Genomic DNA, 18,139 nt, shown 5'->3' on the forward strand with positions numbered 1-18,139 from the left:
CTAAAAATCAAGAAAAAGAATACAAGACACTATGAAATTTTTTTTAAAGAGGGTCAAGCACAAGTGGAAAACTAAGAGTAACTTGACATGTTATCAGGTTTATTCAACTATATGGCTAAGATAATTTTAAAATAATTAGTAGCATGATCACACATTTTGCTAAGTAAAAAGTATTATTAAAAAATAAAGCCAAGTCTTTCTGATATTCAAAAGCCTGAAGCAATCATTTTCTTTTTTTTTTTAAGAGTATTCAGTAGTATCCCATGTCTCCCTTATTCAATGCCAAATGATTCAGAACTAAAATATTTCTGGGGTATGTGGGTATGTGACAGTTAAAAGAAAAGCAGAAAAACAACCAAAAAAACCATGTAAAATCCACTACAAAAAAAAGCTCAAGATTTTAAAAAAGGAATGAATGGCAGGATAAGGAAATTATATATTAAAATGTATAATTTTACTAATAATTACTCATTAAAAATATTTTATAGCTGATCGAAAAAACCAAAACAAAAATTGGCAGTTGAAGATTAAAAATATTCACCTGTTACTTATGAAACTTGAGGAGATTTAAACAAAACAACTAGAAAGTTCTAAAAACAAAGCAAATACTACCTCAGATTACAAAACCTATATTTACAAATGATATCCATATTTCTGAAAACTTTAAGAGTATTAAAGAATACAAGGGATACAAAAATTAAATAGGTTCATTCTTTCGTAAGTCCAAGAACATTATGTATGGGCGACAATATCAGCTGACCATGCCCCTTCCCAAATTAATTTCTGTGGGCCAAAAAAATTTAATCAGTATAGAATGAGGTAAAATTAGTTTGTTTTATTGCCCACTAGCCTTGTCAGTTGAAATAATGAAGTTTTTCTGGGAAATATACTATCCTTTGCTTTCAGTGGTGAAGTTCAACACTCAGTTGTGATATGTGCCAAGAGATAAACATATTCATCACCAAACCTGCTAGACTGCAAGTTTGTTTTTTTTGTAAGCAAATTTATGGCTTATCAAAAAGAAATTGTTAACTTGTAACTTTTCAGCAGCAGGGAGTTTAATATTTTAAAAAAAGATTTATTTATTTATGCATACAACAGCTGGGCTGTAGGCCAGAGGTGTGAAGGGAGGGAGGGTAGGGAGAGCAGTGGTGGTAAGAGGATTCACCAGAGACAGAGTGGGGAGAACAGGTTGATTCATGGAAATACACTGCTGAGGGGAGCAGCAGGCGAGACAGGAGAGGTCTGCTGCGCCATGTATGTTAGCTCCCTGGCCATGCTGCAGTGGCTGAAGATAGCTTCATAGTGCTCAGACTACACCCCATGTGCCACCAGGGAGGCCCAGGGATTTTAAGTCTGGAATGAAATTTCACCAAGTTTTAAAAGGTATTAACTTTACTAATCTTTAATGATATTAAAGTAGTATATTAAGAACTGTCACAGGGTTAGAAACTAGATTTATATTGCTCAAGATGATCACTGACAGTGGCAAGATTTAATCTATACAGCAAATCTCAATAGAGTGGTAATACAACTCAAAATTTTAACGTAGTACATAATGATAAACATCACTCTTGAAAAAAGCAAATTATTTTCCTATTTACAATTGCTGGAAAAAGTCTTGCAAAAATATTTTTCTTCTCTATGTATTTCCCTGCATAATAATAAACATACCTAGATTCTCTTCAAACATCAAGTGTTAAGAACACAGTATTCCATTTTGGTTGAAACATTCCTTCACATAGTCAAGGCACTCTAAGAAGTCTCAGACACTAAAAAAAAAGTTTCTCTTTTTGATAGCTCTTTTAGGCATATTTCCCCTCAAAAAGCTAAATTGAACACTGTTAATTTTGACTTTTGTTCATTTTTCATGATAGAGTCCTCAAGTAATTTTTCTTTTATTTGAAGCCACTCCTTCATTTTCAACTTGCTGAGCAGGCAGGCTTTTGGTTTCCATGGAAACTGGATTCCTGCGGCTACGAGCAGGCACTCGTGTTCCACCCATCTAAGAAATGAAGCAAAGAATAGAATAGCTTAACATGTTTTCAACACACATATATGTTGTGAACTCCCTTTTTTTTAAACATGTATTATGCTGTGAACAACCCATTATATATTTTAATCTTCAGCTATCTGTAGCTGCTTCTAAACAAGGTTAATCTGACAGAGTTTTAAAGTATGAAACTTTCAAATAACAACCAGGGAGAGGAAAAGATCAGGATTAATGAAGAGAAGTGAAGGGGGAAACTACTCTCTCTGCTATATTTGGGAGAGTTTGAAATGTTCAATTTAAAAAATAAGGGACCGACAGGCTTTTCAAGCAACATGTTTGCAATAATGAAGTTGAAGGGCAGAAAAAAAGGAAGAAATTAAAAATGTGCAGAGAGGAAAAAGAAATACAAAAAGGTTAGAAGTGGTAAAATAAGAAGAAATTACAAAACAGAGACAAAGTAAGAAAAAAAGAAAAGTCCAATGGGTTCCTTCCCATTAATTGTATGGTTATATTGTAGTGAGATACATAAGAGATAACCAAAAACTTCCTGTGGTTTTGAAAAAAAATCAAGAATTAGGTATGTAATTGTCTACTGCACCTAATGAGAACAAGGCAGGAAAAAGAATAGATATGAAAAGAAGGAAGAAAAGAAAAGAACCTAAGTGGAAAGGAAAACTGAGGGAACAAAAGAAAACAGAAGAAGAAAAGAAAAGAAGGAAACACTGGACAAAGACTTCAGAAGATGGGAAAAGAGAAAGAAGAGAAGTAGGGAACAAACCTTTGTTGCAGTGCTGGTCATACTTTAATTACCTACTTTTCCTAAGTGCAAGCTGATACCCTCACTTTCTAATTTACACAGTCTATGGAAGAAAGAGCACGTATTTTTACAACAAATCCTATTGAAGATGAGATCTAGGAATGCGGTCATCTCCTTGGCTACTGAAAAGAACATAAAGTTCTTCAAAGGGTCATGGAAAAAGTCAGATCTTTAAGAAAAGGACCAAAGCTGTGTAACCTGAAACCATTTCCCCAGAACCCTGGCTATCTGCCTCTATTTTCCCCAGCAACCCTACACTGCACCCTTTCTATTTCTTCACATCTTGTCTGGTGAATTCCTGGTCTGGGAGGGGGAGATACTCAAGCATACTCTTTCATATTCCTAATACAACAAAAATAATACCAACAGTGAGCCTATGAACCACTAGCTCACCAAAAAGGAATCAGACTGCAGTTGCCCTCACTTAATATCTTAAACATTTTTGGGGGGCCTCCCTGGTAGTGTAAAGGGTTAGACACCACACTATGAAGCAATCCTCAGCCTCTGTAGCACGAGTTCAATCCCTGGCTAGCCAGGGAGCTACCCACATGGCGAAGCGGACCTCTCCTGACTCGCCCACTGCTCCCCTCAGCAGTGTATTTCAGTCAGTCTGCCTGTTCTGTTCCCCACTCTGTATCTGGTGGATCCTCTTGCCCCCTGCATCTCTGGCCTGTACCCCAGCTCTTGTATGAATAAATAAATCTTAAAAAAAATTTTTTTTGGGTTTACAAGTGGATGACAAGAAAGGACAGATTTCAGCTGAGATTTGCCTCTGCTAGTCTGATCTGTTTAAATCTAATGAACTTGGGGAATATATTGATTAGAAAAATACTGTGATTTTTAGATTATTCTATTCTCTTCTCAGCTGATATTTACTATTGATAAATTTACTGACCACACTAAATGGTATCTATGGTATCATCAAGTAAAGCAAGTATTTTGACACTTTCATTGTGAGACAGTGTATGTGTGCACATGTACATACATGTATATGTCTAATGAAAGGGGGAAAAGGTATAAGCATAGAGCTTCTTCAAAAGAAATGGAAGCAAAAGTTAGGATAAAAGGAGCAGAAACATTATACCATGGAATATGTAAATTATTCTTATTTCATACAAGGTTTTACTCCCCCAATTTCTGGAAGTTCTGGTCCTCTCTTGTTGCTCCTAAGGGTAGAATTCCTATCTGTGCTGTGCTTAGCTTGGTTGGACTAGAAAGTTCTATCTCCCTGGCCTAGATAGGAAGTAAAGGAGAAAGGTGGGGCCATTCACATTAATTGTATGGCTATACTGTAGTGAGATACATAAGAGATCACCAAAAACTTTGTGGGTTTGAAAAAAATCAAACTAAGAATTAGTCATGTAATAGTCTACTGTACCTAATGCTAGGCTGAACAACAACCCGGTACTGGATGATTTCCTAGCCTGGCCTGAATTCATAGAGCAATTAAAAAACACAAATCAACAAGTGCTCAGTGGTGCACATACAACAGAATTGTTTAGCTTTATATATTATTTGGGCAAACTCTGAAATATGAAATTTTGTCAAATTATTAAGCTGTTCATTTTCACTAAAATGGACTAAAGCAACTTCCATATAAAGCTATATGTTATAGGTAAGACTAACTACAAACTCTAAATTAAAAAATTATACTTATAAGAACATGAATCCTTCAAAAACTGTTTTCAATCATTACTTTTAAGTCAGTTAAGAAAATTTTGCCTTAGGAGGTTATAAAAATTACTGTTTATATTAAAATTAGAAATACCAAACTGAAAATAAAATGGCTTAAAGTGCTAACATCTAATTTTCTCCATTATTTCACTTATCCCAAATAGTTAACCACATTTATATATTTTTTGGCCAAAGTAAACTAAGACTATCCAAGCATATCTCACTTCTAAAAGAAGTCTCCCAAATAGTAGTAACATTAGGATGGGGAACTGAATAATATAAAAACATTCACTATAAATTATAAAAATACATTCAGCATCAGCATTCCAATTGTTTTTGAAAGAAGTTCAGGTCACTTACAACTTAATTTAATGTAGGAAAGAAAGAACATATCCACATGATATAAATGTCACAGATGTTCTGGGGCAAACATATTAAGAAAATTATAGACCTCAAAGATTTTTGGCAGTAGGGAAGGAAAACATGGGACTTTTGTTTCTTAAATATTCAAATTCAATTGAGGATAACACAACTTTTCCTACACCTAAATTTCTTACATGATGTAATACGTGATATTAGCCATAATTTTGTAAGTTTCGCATAGAGAAAAATGACCAATAGGTATCTCTGGGAGGATTCCATAAAGAAAGTAAAATTAAATAATAAATATTGAGTTATAGAATACTGAGCAGAACAAAATTTAGTCCTTAACATTTTACTGTAATTTTACTTTTAATAAGGCACTGCATTCACTAATTACCAATATGCACGCATCTTTGTATTTTTCCACATCCTACTTGTTAATTTTTAATTATATCATAATTTTGTTGTACATATTCCTCAAATATTTAATAAAATAAAGCTATATATAAAAATTACAAAAAAAACAAAACAAACAAAACCTTTGCTTTTCAAAGGAAGATGAAGAGTTAAGTATGTGAATGCCTTTTCAATTCCCCACTGGGCAAGCTAAAAGAATTTTCTTCAGTTGACTTATAAATCTTACAAAAAGAAACTTCCCCTGATGAAAAAACTGGACTGAGATGAACATACAACTTTAATCTTTCTATGGATATAGTTTTTAGAATGGTGTTGTGATTAATATGGCAGATGTGGACATCAGGTTGAAACATTATATAATCAATGAGACAGATTAATAAACAACATAATGGAATACTTACTTTCAAAATAAAAATCTTACCTTTTGTTGTGTTGTGGGATCTAGTGACTTAGGAGGAAAAGTACAAGGTATTCTTCCATGATGGATATGATAAGGTAACAAGAGACTGGGATCTAATGGAACCCAGGGAACTGAGAGACTAGAAGGCACACCAGGAAGACCACAATGTGTTTTATGTAAATTGTATGCTGTCCTACTAAATTTTCCATCTGAGGTCTTGTGGATCAGGAGGGAAGAATCTTCTGCTGCATGAGACAACAAGTAGGAACCTTCCTGCAAACTAAATCCACACATGAAACACATTGGCTCAACTGTGTCAATTTCAATAGCATTTTTTTGATTATGATCTATTAGAACAGCTAAGGGAATGGACTACCACCTTTAAAAATACATTTTATGACCAAATAAGATTTAATAAATCTTTTTAACTCTTTTCATGCCTTTCAGGCAAATAATTTTAATTCTTATTTCAAAGTATAATTATTTTTTACTATATTAATTAGTAAGTTTTTAATAATTTAATGGGAAACACATTGTCTGCCTAGTTCTCTAATACATTGACAACATATACTGAAAAGCATTTCTGAGTATACAGATGTAGCATTCCTATAAGCAATTTAATTCATTTAACACTGCATCTACTTTTTTTCTAGTAATAAGTGAAAAGATACAAAACTCAATGTGTAGACACATTTACTACATTATATAGTTTAAAATAAAGAGGCAGAAACAGTCAGTAGAATCACAAATACAATGAGGTGCTGACACATTAACAATAAAAAAATGACAGGTAATGAATGCTTATCAAGAACTAATGACTACCATACTGCTTACATCCATTTTGTCATGAAATCCTCCACAACAAAACTTCAAGTCAGAATATTAAACTTTAACCATATATCAGAGATAAATAGAAATGACAGATGCTAAGCAATTTAGTCAAAGTTCTATGTACAGATCTTAGATATAAACCCAGGCAGATGACCTCCACAGGACATAACCTTAATCATAATCCTCTATTGTCATATTAATTAGTTCTGTCAAACAGCAAATCTGTATTTTTCCCTTTTCCCTAAAAGTTTTAGGGAATTCCATGTATTAACATAAGGAACATGAAGGATCTGATTAATATTCATGGAATTTTAGTCCTGTAGCTCAGAGGGACTAAGGACAACATCAATCAGTCCCTTTCCACAATATATCATTAAAAATAAGAATCAAATTTTAGTTATATGGATCTGCTCATAAGCCTACTACGTTTCATAATGATGTCTATAAGGAAGCTGACATCGGCTGCATAAGAAGGAGAACTTGAACATTAAGATTTTTCACTTTTAGTTCAGACTACTGAACTGTTTGTTTTACCTTTTGCTGAATGACAAAGAATGCAAAAGCTCGTAAACACTTAGATAAACGATCAGGTGGAGAATTCATCTTCTAAGATTTGATATGGACCTAATAACTTCCATATTGCTTGCTTACCCTGAAAATGTGGACGGAATTACATAGTTAGCTAAATAATGGTAACTCAGATGCTCACATGCTAGTTTCTAGAACCTTTAATGGCTTTGCAAATGTGATTAAGGATACAATGTGACAACAGAAGTAGAGATTTGAATGATGTGCTTTGAAGATGAAGGAAGATGCCACAAGTCAAGGAATACAGGTGGCCAAGAGAAGCTGAAAAAAGTAAGGAAATGATCATCCCTTCAGAGATTCCAGAAGGAACCAGCCATGCTGACACCTTATGTTGGGTGCTGTGAGAATGATTTCATCTTTCTGACCTCTGGAACTTTAAGAGAATAAATTTGTGTGTTTTAAAGGTACAAAATCTGTGGTACTTTGTCAATAAGAGACGAGTACAATACAATGTTAAAGAAAACTATAACTGCAAGCTCATTAAAACCAGATACTGTTATCTTTTTAATTACATTTTCACATTTGGCACAATAAAGACTACATTTTTAGGGTTATTTTCTATCTAGCCCTAAACAGCACATTTTCAAAGTTTCTATGACTGTTCATCCAAGAAAATCAGACACATCAATGCAAAATATAAAAAAAAAAAAAACAAAAAAAACCAAAAAAACAACTTACCTACTCAATTTCTTTAGAATGTGTTGGAGGATGTTAAATAAACTTGAAATCCTATTAAACAGAAGAAATTCATGTAAAATTAAAATTAAATGACAAAAAAACTTACTCTTAACTTTTCAAGAAGAGAAATGGCTGCAATAAAAATATCAGTATTTTACATTCAAATTATAAACTTTTGAAATTGTTCAGATGTCTTTAACAGAACTAATCTGCAGAAGAGTTTCCTTTTATAGATGATGGTATACCAGCTTCCAAAGAAAGTGAGAGGTATTTTATATGTGTAATGCTAGAAAACGCAATGATTGGAGAGAGGATTGTTAGAGAGAAAGGAAATATAGAGATTTGGTTAGTCTATTATGAGGTCTATTATAGACCTAATTTCATTTCCTTTTTTATTTAAAAGTGATTTACTCTGGGAGTACATATGTAAAGATAAGTTACCCCTCATAAGAAGCAATTATCATAAAGAAGTAAATGTTTTTAAGGACAAGCAAAGAGTTCAAACTTAAATTTGGAACCCTTCTAAAGTTATATCAGCCACTAAAGCTGGAACTTGCAGTAGTTAAAAAAAAAAAACTAATATAAAAAGGCAATTTCTCATCCTAAGTGGTAAATCAAACATATTAACTACCAAGGCTGTCACTCTAGCACAGCTGTGAGCTCTGGGGCAAGTCACTCTATGTTCCAGTTTCCAAATAATAGATAACACTTTCGGTCCTTCTGCAAAAGTTGTGAGATGCAAATTAGATAATGTTCATAAACTATTTTCCTTGGCATTTAGGCAGTTAAGAGTATTGAGTACAAAAAATTAATTCCATTCTCATAAACAGTAGAAGGATAAACATGGTAGTTGGTAGAAGGGTAAACTTTGAGCAGTTAGGATGTCCAAATGAGTATATACAATTCTGAGAGCTAAGAGTAGCATCACATATCCAACTGGAAGCTCAAAATTCAAGATTTACATAGAACTCATACATGAAAACAATAAAAATGAAATAACCCCATCAAAAAATGATATAACCAAAATGAAAATGCATATGTTATGCAAAAATGAAAAATGATGTAAGAATAATATAAAATAATTCATATAAAAAATGAGCAGGTCTGAACACTTGTCCAAACAAGACATACAGATGATCAACAGGCACGTGAAATAGTGCTCATCACTATTTAATAGGGAAATGAAAATTAAACCATAATATTACCTTACAACTATGAGAAAGACCTGTATCAAAATGACCAGGAAAATAAAAAGGTGGGGGTGATGGGGTAATATGTCCCCCACCCCACCACCCCAGAACAAAAAAAATCCAAGACACCAAGGACTACAAATACCACAATGTCATCACCACAGAAAGAAGGATTGTAGGGAACTGACAGTGGAGTTAAGCAGCCATGTTTGGTATATACCCAGACATGTGGGCCTTGGGAGTCTTTGTTTTTTTTTGGCCAACCTTCAGTATGCTGTTGGGGTTCTAACTCAGTGAAACTGGTAGGATACATTTACCAATTTATCTCTCTTTTTTCCTGTTATTTATTTTTATTTTCCCTTTTTATAAATAAACCCTTTATTATCCCTTTTTGTGAATACCTGCAGCTGAGTCTCATTTTAAGTCCCTTTTAAGTATGCGGGGAGGACCCAGCCAGCCCAACCCATTTCATATTGGGGTTGCCCTGTAATGGGGAGGGGGGGGTACAGAAACAACAAGTGATGGAAGAAAAAATGCAAAGGAGCCCTCATACTCTGTTGGTGGAAATGTAGACTGGTCCAGCCTCTATGGAAAACAGAACAGAGTTTTCTCAAAGTATTAAAAAAAATCTACCATATGATCCAGCAATTCTACTCCTAGGCATTTGCCTAAGAACACAAAATCACTAATTTGAAGGGATATATGCACTCCTATGTTCCTTTCAGCATTATATATAATACCCAACTTAGGGAAACAATCTAAGTACTGAAGGAATGGGTTAGAAAAATATAATATAGGGCCTCCCTGGTGGTGCAGGCAGCTAAGCACAGGGCTCTGAAGCTGTCCGCAGCCTCTGCAGCGCGGGTTCGATTCTGGCTGGCCAGGGAGATACCGACATGACGCAGCAGACCTCTCCTGTCTCTCCTGCTGCGCCCCTCAGCAGTATTTTCAGACGTCTGCCTGTTCTGTTCCCCTCTCTGTCTCTGGTGAATCCTCTCACCCTCCCACAAATCTGGCCTGTACCCCAGTTCTTACAAGCATGAATAAAAAAATCTTTAAAAAAAAAAAAAAGAAAAAAATAATATATACACAGTGGAATACTATGCCAATAATAAAAGATGTTCTTTTGCTATTTGTAACAAACTGGATAGAACTGAAAAAGATTACACTAAGCAAAATAAGTAAGACAAAGAAAGAAAACACTGGACAATTTCACTTACGGGTAGAATATAAAGAAACACAATAAAAGAAAAGACAAAACCAAACCAAAACAAACTTTTGGATTCTTACTGCAGAATTGAGGTATGAGAGCGGGAGGGACGGCAAGAACAAAGTGGTGGGTGTTGTATGGTAAACACATTTGAAGAGGTATGAACCTGTACTCCTAAAACACAGAGTTGTAAATCAATGTTACCTCTATTTAAAAAACAGAGTTTGTGACTATCCTTTCTTTTCCATCCCTGTGCACTTCTCAGATGGGGGGCCACTCTCTCATTCAAACGTCTTTGTGTTAAGCAGAAAGATTGGCACGCTTTATATTTAATCTGGAGATAGGGATGATTAATTTGGCTAGATCACAACTTAGGTATAAGAAGCCTCCATGTATAAAGGGATTGAAAGTTTTCAAATTAATAATTTAAACATAAACAATATTTAGTGATAAAGAATTTCAAAGGTCTTGAAATTCTCACAACGTGAATGTTCTTACTTGAGTGCTGAAAGTTTTTCTTTCAATTCTTCTGAGGTAATTTCTTCTAGCAGGAAAAGCTTTGAAGTAAATGCATCAATATGTCCTAAAATAAAATAGCAAACTTAACAAAAGAATAATCGCAGTATTTAAAAAACATAAAAACAATTTACTCATGATCTTCAAAGCTATTTTTATAAAATTATAACAGTAAAAGACCTTTGTATTCTAAAATGGCCAAGAAGCACTTGCCATCCAAGTCTTGCTGAAAAAGTATTAATATAGTTTATTCAGTTTACCAACTATAGCTACATTTTAAAGTGATGAAGGTCAGATTATAAAATATGCATTAATTCTAAGATATTAGCTGAATGTAGAAAAGTTTACACAAGTCCATACATCCCCTCAAAAAAAATATCATCTTTTAGCCAAAATTTTGAGAGTAAGAAATTGTTAAAATGCTGGTGTTTCTAATTACGATTAAAGGTATATTTTTATAGAAGTTAAGTTTTTAGAGAAATACGTACCTATTATCAAAGCAAGCAAAGAAACTCAAATTTGTAGTCTGGGCATGTTCTGCATATTATAGGGACACACTTGTTTCTTATGATAAAACTAAGATCATAAGAATCTGGCCTAATTCATAATAGCCACGTTATAGAAACAACCTAAGTGTGCACCAATGAATAAATGGATAGAGAAAATGTGGTTTATATACACAGTGCAGTTTTATTTAGCCACAAGAAGAAAATCCTGCCATTTGTGACAATAAGGATGTACCTCGAGGGCAGACAAACGTAATTACTGCATGGTATCATTTATGTGGAATCCAAAAGTAAAATCAAACTCATAAAAACAGAGTAGAAAAGACTGCCAAGCCTAGGGATGAGGGGAGGGTAGAAGGTTGGTAAAAAGATACCAACTTTCTGTTATAAAAGAATACAGACTGAGCCTCCCCTGGTGGCGCAGCAGTTGAGCGCTGGGCTGCAACGCTGCCCGCAGCCTCTGCAGCGCCGGTTCAATCCCGGGCCACGGGTGAGGGTCCCACATGGTGCGCAGACATCTCCTGCCGCGCCCGCTGCTCCCCTCAGCAGTGTATTTCGGTCCTTCTGTCTGTTCTGCCCCCGCTCTGGCTCTGGTAAATTGTCACCCTCCCGCACTTCTGACTATACCCAGTGCTTGTATAAATAAATAAATAAATCTTTAAAAAAATAAAAAAATAAAAAAAATAAAAGAATACAGACTGAGAATCTAATGTGTAACAGGATGATTATAGTTGATTACATTGTATTGGATAAATGAAATTTGGTAAGAGCACATTTTTAAATGTTCTCACCAAAGACAGAAAAAAAATTGTGAGCTGACAGATCTATTAATTAACTAGATTTAAGTGTAAATACCTTACAATCTTGCCAAGACGCAGTGCTATTAAGCTATCACCAGCCACTGCGACGTGTTCAATCCCTGCCACAGAACTAACCCACATGGCACAGAAGACCTCTCCTCTCTAGCCTGCTGCTCCCCTCAGCAGTGTATTTTAGTATATTTGCCTGTTCTGTTCCTCACTCTGTCTCTGGTGCATCCTCTTACCCCCCTGCACCTCTGGCCGACACCCCAGTTCTTACATAAATAAATAAATCTTAAAAAAAAAAGTCCTGAGTTAAATGTAATGTAATCAAGTAAAAATAAAAACGTTATTATTGGAACATTAAAAACATCAGGATACAAATGTAACTTATCAATGCTGAAAGTAATACCTTTTCTCTTTTAACTTCTTACATATAGTTCTCAAAACACATTACTTGGAAAGTTGATGTCAATCATTGGGCAAACAAAAACACATATTTAATAACTCATTTTCATATTTAGCCTTTCACTTCAGTTGTTTTGTGCTCATAAGGAATCAGAAACATTTTTACCAGATAGATGTCTTTCTTCTAAAACAAATTCAATTTTCACACACTTGCTTTTCACCTCTGCATTTATAACACTCATTTAATAGTGACATTTCCAGCAACAAAGAACACATTTTAAAGGTATAGTAACTACAGAAAGGGAAGAGTTAATATCTTTAGATATTTACTAAATGTAACTTTGAGGAGATTTAGTTATTACTTTTTTTAAAGAAATCTAAATGAAAAGTTACATATAAATAAAGTCAGTTTAAAATAACTCTACAGAATACCATATGCTAAGTGTTACGAGGACCTGCCTTCACAGAGTTTATAATTCTCTAAACAATGGAGCATTTTTACCTGTGGTTCTCAAATGAGTTATATACATGCTTTTATATATCTTCTCTCCTTAGGCAGTTGAGCAAGGATTGGAAGGGCAAGATCTTTTTGGCCATTACCCTTCAGCTATGGGAAATCAATTTGGTATCTCATAGTAAGAGATATATGTATTTTTTAGATGAAACAAGGTTGGAAAATACTGCTTTATCCAGTACAAATAAACCATTTATATAATATCAAGTCTTTATATACACGTACTTTTCATACATATATATACCCACACACACGTACAGGAATCTATACACACAGAGGCAGTCCTTGTTTTTCAAGCATTGTGGGATGGTAAAATAATCACATAAGCAGAAACCACACAAGTAATTTTAATAAACAATGGAAAACTATAATGGCTCCATTGCTTCTAAATTTTTTAAAACATCTCTATCAATTACATTCTCCATCAATTATAAATATATAGGGAAATGAAAAAATGGTAAAAATATTTAGCACATTATAATTTAAAACACCTAGAATTAAAGAATACAAATTGTTTCTTTATAAAAAAACTTATCAAGAGCAGTTTGAACAGTGTTTATCATCTTTTGCTACCACTTAGGAAATAAGGATTTCTTCTACGCCCTGGAGAATTGTCATACTCCTTTGTAATTTAGGATCAGCCCCAACAGTGTATTCTTTATGCTTTCAACATCATGAAATATCTCCAACAGTCCCTTTAATGTAAAATCTTATGCCAGTGCCACTTACTCATCCTTTATGTCACATCTACTCTCCTCATCTATGTCAGTGAGTTTGCCTTCATTCACCGGGTTCCACCGCAGGCGATCAAGAGTCTCTTCAACAGCAGCAGCGTCAACATTTCCACTGTCAGCTATTTTTTTCTCTAACTCCATTATGTTCCTTTCAAAATTCACTTTCAGCATTATCACTTTTTGTTTCTCTTCTGCACTTGAATCTCTGTTAGCCAGCTCCCACTTTTGATTATCTACTTTAGTAAAATGTTATGAATTCATCACTGAGAGGCAAAGAGAGCACAGAACCACATACTATGCTGTGTATAAATTCATGAACTAGTGCAGAGTGACAAATTACTAACACTTTGAAAAACGTAACATGATTGGCCACTGATGGTGATGTGCATGCTATGTGTATAGCGATTAGTGAATTGAAGAGTGAGCTAATTACTTTATGCAGCTATGCAATTAATCATAGTTAATACATCCTCATAACTAAAATTTGTGCATATGAGAAATGACCAAAGCAAGGACCATCTTCTAGATATCAACTATATAGAATTGATACATATTACAGAATTGAAAGGTAGATACAAAAGTTTGTGGGGTAAATCTGCAATCTAGTGTCAGGAAAAAAACATATTCATAGCAAAGCAAAGCAGAGAAACAAAAAACAAGTATGATGAGTTTACCTCAAAAGAGACTGTGAACTGCAGAAGTAGTTCTCAAAGTGCACCCCCTGAAATAGTAGCATCAGCATTACCTGGAAACATGTCCCAAATGCTAAGTCTTAGGTTCTAATCCAGACCCATTGAACCAGATAAAGGTCAGCAATTTCTACTTTATAATCTCCACAACAAACCCTCAAGTGATTCTGATGCACAATCAAATTTGAGAATTGCTGAATTTGTGTCCTGTATATCAATAAGCTTATAAGTTAAGGAAAATATGAATAGAGATCTCACATCACTTATATCTTTTAAGACATGTTTTACTGAATCTCTGAGTTATGCAAGTAAACTCTACCCTCACTGTTCTCTCCAAATGATCTAAGGCACTGTTCCCAATTTTGATTTCTAAAGATAAATCATCTTCAATTTCCTTGAAATCTTGAGATCATAGGGCTACAAAGGGAAAACTGAAGTACCTGAATTAAATTGAGTAGAGGATATCAGTGACTGAGTGAAGAAAACAAGGTCATAACTGAGGACGACTGTGGTGTGTGAATGCATGTGAAAGAGCATATGGCATGCAGAAATCTTCTGTTACGATTTTAAGATTCTAGGGCCTCCCTGGTGGTACAAAGGGTTAAACACAGCACTATGAAGCTATCAGCAGCCTTGGCTGCCTCTGCCCCACAAGTTCGATCCCCGGCTGGCCAGGGAGTTACCCTCCTGTCTTGCCTGCTACTCCCCTCAGCAGTGTATTTCAGTCAGTCTGCCTGTTCTGTTCCTCACTCTGTCTCTGGTAAAGCCTCTCATCTCCACCCCAGCCAGCCCCGCCCCCTACACCTCTGGTCTGTACCCCAGTTCTTGTATGCATAAATAAATAAATCTTTTTTTTTTAAAAAAAAGATTTTAAGATTCTAGTTTCTAAGACAGCAAATCATTTGTTTTAAGCTAAAATGATTAGTGCTGTTACACATGTACTTCACTTTATTACTTCTGACCATTGTCTCTCTCCCCTCCAAGTCTTCACAAGTTCTTTTTACAGATAGGTTAACAAACACACACACACACACACACACACACAAAAGTGATTAAATTCTGGTCCTGCCATGGATGAAATCTGCATCTGTGTATTTAATCATCCTGAGCTTTTACTTTTCTCTTTTGCTTACAGTAGTGGCATACATATTTTAAAAACTATTCAGTACTAGTAATTAAAACAAGGCCAATATTTTTTGAAATAAAATATGCAATTTATGAATGATCAAACCTCGCTGTTTTTGAATAATCTTAGTTTAAAACTGTGTGATACAAGTATTTGAAGAATGGATTCAAAGTTCAATTCATCTTGCTAGAGGTACTAATACCTGCCACAGTTAAAGAAAAGATACCTACAATGATTCATAGTTCCAAATGGAAAAAGCATCTCATCACTGGATTTACAAAAGTATGACAGTGATTGTTAATTTCATTCACCAATTACACAAAAATTTTTTACTAAATCTTTAATACCACCCACCAATTACCCAAGATTTTTGTCAAAATTCCACTAGTGAAAGTCCATACTCCCTAATGCTAGCCAGGTAGTCTTACAAACTTATGATGGTCCTGCATTCTTATCCCTAAGGCTCTTTGGGAAATTTCAAAAGAATTTTTTTCTAATCTAATTCCAAGTCTTTAATGTATACAGATATGAGGTTTTTTTGCTATATTGTTCACTATATTTATACACTTTACATATGTTATATTTTTTGTTATATTATAGCTATATATATATATTTCTGATAATTTTTTTTCTTTAATATAATCACAACTCTAGTGATATCCTACAGATGGGAAAGTATACTGCAACAATTAAGAGCACAGCATAATCTCTCCAGGTGAGGAACCACCATGCTTTCCTCAGTATAGCTAAGAATGCTGTGTGGCACAACTCTGCAACTTCTATGTGCCAGGTACTGTTCTAGGTGCTTAGGATATAGCAATAACAAAAGACACAAATACAGGCAATAAATACCTTAAGCAGTTAAATTACATAGTTTGTTAGTGGCAACCAGGAAAAGCAACTGGGAATATATTTGTGTGGATAAAAGTAAAGAAGTCAACAGTAAGAAGAAGGGAGTACTCAGAGACATGAGTCTGGCGCTTTGGGCTGCTTTTTACTTAGGAGTGCTAATTAAATCTGGAAACTGCAATTGAGAAGCTAAAAACAAAGCAGAGTTTTTAATAGTCTCTCAGGATTAAAGGAGTAAAAACTGGAGTTCAGAGATTATCACTGAAATTAATTTAAGCTGAATGTGATCCGTGTTAGGTGGTATCCCCAGGGTTTGTTCAGTATCTAAAAGGGCCCATAGGACTCAGCATACAGTTGTATTCATCGATAAAATTTATTACAGCAAATGGATATAAAGCAAAAGGAAAATAAGAAAAAGGAAAAGAGTGTAGGAACAAGTCTAGAGGAAACCAGGTGTGAACTTTAGGAGTCCTCTAGAGTTCTGTGTGGGATGATAAAAATATTCTGGAAATGGATAATGTGATGGCTGTACAACCCTGTGAATATATTTAATGCCATGGAATCATACAACAAAATATGATTAAAATGGTAAATTTTGTTATGTAAATTTCACCACAAATAAAATTTTTAAAAAGTAATTCTTTTTACTGTTAAAAGAAATTAAGCCATATATTCAAGAATCAACATCAACTACAAAAGGCATATTTACAAAGAAAACCTAACCTATGAGTATTCTAAGAAAATTGCTAAAAACCAGAGAGGAAGATAAAATCTAAAGTCTGACTGATGACATAATATATACAGAAAATCCAAAAGGTTCTACAAAACAACTACTAGAAATAACAAATACAATAAAGTGAAAGGATACAAAAATCAATACACAAGAATTTGTTCTGTTTTTCTATGCAAACAGTGAATTAGAGGAAAGAGAAAATAAGAAAACAATCTCATTAACAACTGCATCAAAAAAGAATGAAAAAACTGGAAGTAAATTTTAACAAAGAGATGAAGGATCTAAACACTGAAAACTGTTAAGATGTTGTCAAAGGAAACAGAAGACACAAAGAAATGGAAAGACTTCCTGTGTTCATCAATTGAATAGTAAGTATTGTTTAAATGGCCGTATTACCTAAAACAAATTATAGATTCAATACAATAACTATTAAAACCTCAATGACATTTTTTCAAGCAAATAAAAACAATTATAAAATTTGTATGGAACCACAAAAGACCCCCAAAGAGCCAAAGCAATTCTGAATGAAAAGAAATGGAGGTATCGGCCTCCCTGGTGGCACAAGGGTTTAAGCACAGCACTGTGAAGCTGTCTGCAGCCTCTGCAGCACGAGTTCAATCCACAGCCAGCCAGGGAGCTACCCACATGGCGCAGCAGACCTCTCATGTTTCAACCGCTCCCCTCAGCAGTGTGCTTTAGTCAGTCTTCCTGTTCTGTTCCCTACTCTTTCTGGTGAATTCTCTCACCACCCCCATCTCTGGCCTGTACTCCACTTCTTGTATGCATAAATAAATAAATCTTTAAAAAAAACAAAACAACTATATGGTACTAGAACAAAAACCAGAAACACAGACAAACAATAAATAATCAAACAGAAATAATCCCACACAAATACAGATAATCTTTGACAAAGGAGTCGTGACTATACAATGGAGAAGGAAAGCCTCTTAAAGAAATAGGAAACTTGAACAGCCACAAGCAAAATAAAAACGAAAATAGGCAAAAAATAATTCAACATGAATTAAAGGCTTAGATATAAGATCTGAAATCATAGAAGAAAACATAGGTGAAGGGCCTCCCCGGTGGCGCAGCGGTTGAGCGCT

General features: G+C 34.5%; 1 protein-coding gene across 7 annotated transcripts in view; it reads right to left on the reverse strand.

Moving 5' to 3' along the window:
* Positions 1-18,139, reverse strand: part of ICE2 (interactor of little elongation complex ELL subunit 2) — a 69,790-nt gene that overhangs the window by 13,244 nt on the left and 38,407 nt on the right. For 3 of the 7 annotated variants that reach the window (XR_008549077.1, XR_008549076.1, XR_008549075.1), the window contains exons 13-16: positions 10,660-10,744; positions 7,762-7,812; positions 5,686-5,944; positions 1,675-2,005 (exon numbers count right to left, since the gene is read on the reverse strand). Coding sequence is in view for 4 of the 7 variants with exons in the window: in XM_037502613.2 (XP_037358510.1) it covers positions 1,883-2,005; positions 5,686-5,944; positions 7,762-7,812; positions 10,660-10,744 (518 nt within the window). In the remaining 3 variants the exon portion in view is untranslated. The other 4 variants (XM_037502613.2, XM_037502615.2, XM_054687739.1 and 1 more) reach the window with 2 other exon arrangements.

This window comes from Talpa occidentalis, unplaced genomic scaffold (assembly GCF_014898055.3).
Source record: "Talpa occidentalis isolate TD23 unplaced genomic scaffold, MPIMG_talOcc4v2.1 talOcc4.11, whole genome shotgun sequence".
In the NCBI taxonomy this organism is placed as follows: Eukaryota; Metazoa; Chordata; class Mammalia; order Eulipotyphla; family Talpidae; genus Talpa; species Talpa occidentalis.